General features: G+C 42.4%; 1 protein-coding gene across 2 annotated transcripts; it reads left to right on the top strand.

Moving 5' to 3' along the window:
* Positions 1-209: 209 nt before the first annotated feature.
* On the top strand, positions 210-6731 carry dnajc22 (DnaJ (Hsp40) homolog, subfamily C, member 22). Of its 2 annotated transcripts, none has more exons than XM_035382737.1 (4): positions 210-522; positions 1815-2463; positions 4511-4803; positions 5794-6731. In XM_035382737.1, exons 2-4 carry the CDS (start codon positions 1911-1913, stop codon positions 5974-5976), a joined length of 1029 nt encoding a protein of 342 aa, XP_035238628.1. In that variant the 5' UTR covers positions 210-522; positions 1815-1910; the 3' UTR covers positions 5977-6731. The 2 variants fall into 2 exon arrangements, with proteins under 2 accessions (XP_035238628.1, XP_035238627.1); XM_035382736.1 differs by lacking the exon at positions 210-522 and adding an exon at positions 826-1016.
* Positions 6732-7535: the final 804 nt, after the last annotated feature.

Raw genomic sequence — 7535 nt, 5'->3', positions numbered from 1 at the left:
TGTACCGTCAAATGCGAATGGGAGGATAATAAGAACAATAGGAACGCCCACCATTAAAAGATTACAATTTAAATACTCTATTCTTAAAGCTGATTGGTTGAGGAAGACTTTTTTCACGGGAACCAATTCAGCTCAGCCGCAGGGCTTGCGCGCGTCCTGTGCAGATTCCTTTATTCTGTCTGTATAGTTAAGCTAATATAATGTATTTAAATATAAGTTACTCTTGCTTATGAGAGTTCAACGGTAACCTACCTGATACTATTATAATACGGCAGTGAGCGCAGTAATGTTTCTAAATGTGCTGAATTTTTCTTTCTGGATACTAGATTATACAAGTTTAAAAATGATTAAGATCTATGGACCGTCAGTAAAGACCCAGTCCTCCGGGTAGACTGAAATAACGTTAATTATGAACACATAAATAAAACCCATATATAAATTTCCACTGCAAAATAAATGGCTGGTTGGAAGAAACTAAGGGTTCTGCAACTTCTGCGTGAAAGCGAGTTTTGTCCGTTTGAAGTAAGAATACCTTGTAGGATGTAGCCTTGTCTATGCCTTGAAATTGTGCCATCATTGCATTTCAGTTTTCAGCAATCCGGCTATTTAGACTATTTGCGGGTTTAATGGTGTATATAGGCCTAGCCCTAGACTATGTGAAGTACAATACAATTAGGAGAGTTTTAAATTGTAAAATATTTCACCATGCTGAAATATAAATAGGCAAACCGATTATGCAGTCTTTTGACGTAATGAATTCATAGATTTCGTTTGGCCAGCCGCTGTTTCTTCTGTCTGTATCATTTGATCAGGTGAGGTATGCTCGGTGCCCATTTGATAGTTATAATCCAAAGTCCACGTGGAGCTGACACAGACAGAAATGGCGTAGGCCTAAACGAGAAAATTATACAGTTAGTAAGCTTAAAAATAATTTATCTTGAGTTATAAATCTCAGATCTATACATAGTCAAGCTTCCCCACTCCTCCGTCTTTCCGTTTGAAAGGGGACGTGTCACGTGAGTACGAAATTATTAACGGATGTATCCTTTACTCCTTTGTAGTCATATTTAAACAACTGTAACTTAAATAATTCGGTCTCCAGACTTAATTGAATATTTCTCTGGTAGCGAGAAGTTGATATTGTTGTGGTTCATTTCTAACCCCCGCGAGAGATAGTTTGTCTAACTGATCGAATATCTTTTAACTTGAATACTGCGGTGTGATTTAATCATCAGAAGGGGAGAATAGCTTAATGAAATCTCAAGAGAGCCAGTTGATTGCTGCAGAACGCCTTTTCGTTAAGGGAGTTTAGACGATTTACGGAATTTCCAAACGGCAGGCATTGATTTCTAGACTTAACATTAATCGTTTCCAATTTTATGTTGTCGATTTTAATGACGCTAAATGTCATCATTTCCCAACTACTGTAAACATTTAGGAAATGCAATACCGACCTAATAAGTATACTGACAATAGGTTAATATAGATCTTATCATGAATAAAGGTATTTTTTATTTGTAATAGACTCAAAGGAAACAGCTCTTAAGTTAGGCTGGTCATTGTTATTGAGTTATATTGCACTCCAAATAAACTGATTATCTTTAAGATTTTTCAGATGCATTTTTAAGTTAACTTCCATTAAGAAACATTATGGCATCTGCTACCATGAGGCACAGTAGAATGTTCAATGTTAAATCAACTGTAAATTTGATCCTTCTGTGACTCATAAACTGTTCAAGACAATACTGAGCATTTTACTGTGAAGTAAGGACATGAATCACTGAGCATTTCCTGCCTGTGCTTTATTCCTGTAGGGGGTTTGTGGTTGGGTTCCAAAGGCTGAGAATAAAGTTGGATCACAGGGCAGAATGAAAGGTGTCCTGTAAAGCCAATGACCCAGGCATTCCTCCATGGCTAAGAGAGTGGTGACGGCATATGCCCTTTGGGCGCTTGGAGGTCCACTGGGCCTGCACCACCTGTACCTGGGGAGGGACAGCCACGCCCTGCTGTGGCTCCTCACCCTGGGGGGGTTTGGGGTGGGCTGGGCCCGGGAGTTCTTCCGCATCCCGTCATATGTTGGCGAGGCCAACCGGGAGGCGTCCAGAGGGACCCCGCAGCACCCCCAGGCCAGGCCCCCGCCCATGAGCCTGGCCCGCTTCGCCGGGCAGATCTGCGTGGGGATCTACTTCGGCACGGTGGCGCTGATCGGCCTGAACTCGCTCAGCTTCTTCTACCTGATGGTGCTGCCGCTGTGCGTGGGCGCGGGTGTCCACCTGGTCAGCGTCGCCGGCCACGAAACCTCCAACCTGCAGAAGACACTGACCGCCTGCCTCATCACCTCCCCCATCTTCTACGGCAGCGCTCTGTCACCCCTGCCCATCAGCCTGGCGGCCAGCGTCACCGCCGCCCAGCACCGGCAGTACAAACAGCCCCGGCCCGCCGGTGCCCCGCCCAAACCACTGGGTGAGACTGTCTGGGACTGAGTCTGCGAGACTCTGGGGGCCGGTTAGCAAGAACTCTAGCAGCGGTTTAAACTTAAGTGGCTAGTTTCCTAGACACGGACTAAGCCTAATCCTAGACTACAATACAAGTAAATGAAGATCTCCACTGAAAAAAGTTTTTTGTCTACAACTAGACTTAATCCATGTCTGGGAAACCAGCCCAAATTGTCAGGGCCTCTTAGTAGGCGTATCTATGCACTTCCCCATGGGCTGGAAACAATCTACTAATACCAGAGGGTAGTGCATTATTAGCCACAGAAGTTGAAGGAGGGAGGGTTTCTGTCTGTAAGGTATCAGATGCATCATTACACAATAGACTCTTCTGGTCAATTGGGCGCCTGTGAACTGTTTGAGCCAACAGTGTAAAGGCCAATTTACAATTAGGTGACCAATGATTGGCTAATGGAGGTCGCTACCGCTAGTGTCCAACATTCCATCATCGCTCAACTTTGATATAGAATGCTGTCGTTCATGAAACGTATAAACACGTAGGCTAGTTGATGACTTTATACTTCCCTAAAGATAATTACAGGAGATGATAAAGTTCTATTATAATATTGTCATGACAACTTAGTCAGTGTTGGGGTCAAAGTTCAACACAATTTAAGTCTCAGTGATGGGTACAACGATGATTGTATGTCACTTTGGATAAAAGCGTGCGCGTGCACTTATTGTACGTCACTTTGGATAAAAGCGTCTACCAAATAAATGTAATATAATGTAATGATAGTGACGACGGCAAATTGTCCATTGCTCTCGTATAAACTAAAAGTGATCGTGACTGACCATCATGGGGAAGACCATGTGACAATCTCTGGTGGTAACGATCATACATTACCTAACTGTAAACTGGCCTTAAGAAGTGAAGTCTTCTACACAACAATATTCTGTTACACCAGAAACAGCTTCTTTTTTTGAATTAGATGAATTAGAGCACCATCATATATGTGCTATAATTCATCTTTACTTGTCTGAATCTCTTGAAGTGCCTTTGTTTTTAGCTGTCTCAGTTCCTCATTTGTCTCAGTTGAGAGTTTCTCTCTAACAGTGACCCTCTCTGCCCCTTCCTCTATCTCTGTGGAAGTGCCTTCACACTACATTACATTTCCAGAGGTGGCAAATTATGTATTTTCTTTGTACTCACTTTGTTTACTGAAGTCCTCTGCAAATATGCCCATCTGGAAATGTTTTAGCGTTATCCAAGTGAATTTTGTCTGCCGTCTTATTTCTCTATGCAGGTCAGAAAACACAAATTCCCTGTAAAACATCCATGTTAAGACTGTTCAGTTGGGGAATACATTCAGATTTCACACAAAAACTAAAAAGTCCACTTGTTAAGAAGAAATGCAAACATAAATCAGTTCTCTTAGATAGATGCAGTATATATGATAAAACAGTATATGGTAGATTTTTTTAGCTTTATTGGTTGACTTTTTCTTAACAACTTGTATAGCATGACTGAAATGGCAATCCTGTAAATCGTGTGCATTATGGGGAGAAATGACTGTGTTAAAATCCTCTTCATTTCACCAAAGCCTCTATGGGTTAAGCCATGCAGAGGAGGTTCCCAAGGTTAGGAGATCTGGCAGAATTCTGGAAAGGAGTGGTGTGTGAATATGCATATGCCTTACAGTGTTTATTTTTCCCATTATAGTTTCTTGATGACTACACTTGAGAATGTATGTAGTCACCATGATGATTTTTAAAGTAAAAAATGACATTTAGTAATTGTATAAATGTGCCACTTAGTAGCAAACTCTAATTCCAAATGACTTGCAACATATTACATACATTGAGTTGTTTGTATGTATCTGAATTTCATTAACATGGAAAAAGAAACGGTTCTGCTGCAAACCTATGCCATACTGAAAGGAAATTGTTTCACTTAGTACCCCTCCCCATCCTTCCTGCTCATCCTATTTTCTACAGTTGATTTCTGAGGTCTGCACATCCTTCCTCAAATTCTTTGTCTGTCGTTGTCCCCCCCCCCCCCCCCCCGTTTTCCTCAGGCTCCCGTCTGTACCGCCTGGGCCTGGCCTGGCTGGCCTTCTCCGCCCCTCTGGGGTACTGCGTTTTCCACAACACCACCGCCACCCTGTACTACCTGTCGGACTGCGTGGCGGCTGTCCTGGACGCGCTGTGGTTCTTCCCCTGGCTGGGCGGAGCTCTGGAGTACCTCCTCCTGCTGCCGTACAGGATCCTGTGTGCTTTCACCGGGGGGGGCATAGCGGAGGAGTCCTGGAGGATGGTGCTGGAGATCCTGCTCCGGGAGTACAGCCAGAAAGAGAAGGAGGCGCTGAAGGTGAGCAGGGAGTGTGCATGTGTGTGTGTATGTGAATGTGTGTGTGTGTGTCAGCTGTGTGTGTGTGTGGATTTTTGTTGGTTTTGTGTGTGTGCAAGCATGTTTTGTTTGTGTGTACATCCGTGTGAATGCGCGTCTGCAGATTATTTTTATTTGTGTGTGTATTTGGGATTGTTTTTGTTTGCGTGTGTGAACTTGTCTGTGGACTGTTTTTGTGTGCGTCTGTGCTTCTGTGGATTGTTATTGTTTGTATGTATGTGGTCTTACATGTGTCTATGCATACGTCTGTGGATTGTGTTTGTGTGTGTGCATCTGCGGATTGTTTTTATCCGTGTGTGTGTCGAGAGAGGCTTGTCTGTATTGTACCTCACTGCCTGTTGTGTATTCACATGTTTATTCCCGTGTCTGTGTGTGACATGTAATGTTACACATGATATAATCATATATATGATATGAAATGATATGTGATATGTAATAATATGCATTTTGCAATATACGGTTATATGAAGTGATTTGTGACAATATATGTAAAATAACACGTCATGATAAAATTGTATTATTATGATCACAAAGCACTATCTATAGAATGGGAAAGCCCAATATCTGCAGGTATGATCTAAAATCAGCTGCAGTGGTGGGGAAAGCATTATATTGTACAGACAATTAAACTGGAATTATTAACTCTTCTTCCTTAAGAGGGCAACTCCAAAAACTTTCCCTGCAACCCTGGGCATTGACTTTGAGTATAGGGAAAGAACGCCCTCTACAGGACAATCAGCACTTCTTCAGTTGTTTTCTTACAATTTTAGGTGGTCTCCAAATCAAGTGCTACCAGAGTTTAGATTTTGTAGCTGCGAGATGGATGTGGGTGAAGTGATTTTATGAATTTCTAAAGACTCTTACCTGTGGCGGGGCAATGCTCTTAGTTTGTTCTGTGTCCGTCAGTCCTTTTGTCTTGCATGAGAGGTTGTGCGTCATGTTGTGCTTCAGGTGCTTTTGGTCAGCGAGGAGGCCTCTCTGGAGGAAATAACACACAGCTACAGGGAGCTGGTTAAAGTGTGGCACCCGGACCGCAACCACGACCGGGCCGAGGAGGCCCAGCAGATGTTCATCCAGATCCAGGAGGCTTACGAGACCCTGCTGCGACGCCACAGGGCCTTCCACCGGAAGTAGCCCAATTTCCCCACAAACAGACCTGATTGGACTCTTAAATGTAGTATGTGGGCTTCTGGCTGTTTTAAGCATATATTGTATAATTATAATCATTTACATTTTTAGACTACTTTTTATACCTGTTTTTCCTTTAGTTTCCAATTTGGAATGGCCAGTCGTAGGTGTTAGAACACACAGGAACGCATAATAACACAAGCTATTCAGCCCATTTACGGCTGCTGTTTACGCATAAACTAGAGAGTATCCAGCACTGAATTTCACCTGGACTTGAACACCCCTGAGGGTCATTGACTGCACTCGTCCCATCACTCCGACACCCTCCAATAGAATGGGATGGTGTGACCTAACTAGAATACTATATGCAGCCAGCCAACCATTGCTTGTTTTTATTGTCTAAAATCTATCAGCAGAGCTACACGGTCAACCTGGAGGACTGCACCACTTTTGCAGCTGCCATAGGCAGACCGCAGGCACCTGATTGGCCTTGCATTGAAAAGGTATTACTAAAAGATGTATTGACTTCAATTCAGAGAGAGCATTTCAATAGTGTGCTGTTTGATCAGAGGTCAAATGACTATTTTAAAACAAACCACATAAAGATAATAGAAATGAGAAATCCAGTGCAGAATCAAAGCCTTTCACTGTGAATATGCAACAGCATAGATATCTGTAGGGGGGGAAAGTCATGTTGCTGTTGAATGTCTTCTCAAGATTGCATCAAGTTGTAATAAATAAAAATGTAAATTTATAAATAATTTAAAGTTGTTTTTTTGCCACATTGATTGGCCAGATGGAAAATATTTAGGAGTGGGTAGGTTAGTCACAATTGTAAGAAGATATTAAACCAGACCAGATGTGATGGCAGGTTCCTGTATTACTACAAATTCTTCTGAAGACTCACATGATTTTTTACCAAGAATGACTTCAGCACAAGGCGAGGACTGAACAAAACTCACAACATACTGATTAACAAGCACTATTAACACAATGAAAACACATTGGATCCCTGGCTTAAAAATGAAAGGCTAGAGGGGTTGCCAAACAACCACCTGAATGGAATTGCCAATCCCTCGATATGCCAATACCACGTGAAGAATTTAAGTTTCACAAGTAGCTAGACAGTTGCCATTCACTGGCCGCCTACGTAATTACCCATTTGAACTGAAACCTGGACCACGGCGGACACCTAGAAAAAGAGTTTGCGCCATGGCCAAATGGTGTCTTGCAAATTACACTCAAATTATTTCTGCTTGGCACTATGTTGTTTTTACTTGAAATGTGTTCAAAATCCTTACTTTAATTGCACTTGACATGGGCCCTACGGTAGGCGTGCATACAGAGTAATATAAATGGACACAGTAACGACAGCCAGCCGTCAGCTAATGATCAACGCTCGCTCGCTTTGATGCGGTAGCCCACTAACGTGGCAAGCTTGCTACCTCGTTCAGTTAAAGTGTTTAACGATTAACTGAAGAAAGCTAACAGCAACAGAATCTCCCTTCTTTCTTGTCCTTGGTTTTGTCTTAGTCTAAAAAATAAGAGGCTTTCATATTTTCATT

Source organism: Anguilla anguilla, chromosome 11 (assembly GCF_013347855.1).
Source record: "Anguilla anguilla isolate fAngAng1 chromosome 11, fAngAng1.pri, whole genome shotgun sequence".
In the NCBI taxonomy this organism is placed as follows: Eukaryota; Metazoa; Chordata; class Actinopteri; order Anguilliformes; family Anguillidae; genus Anguilla; species Anguilla anguilla.
Note: the sequence above shows the minus strand (reverse complement) of the source record. Positions and strands in the feature narration are given on the sequence as shown.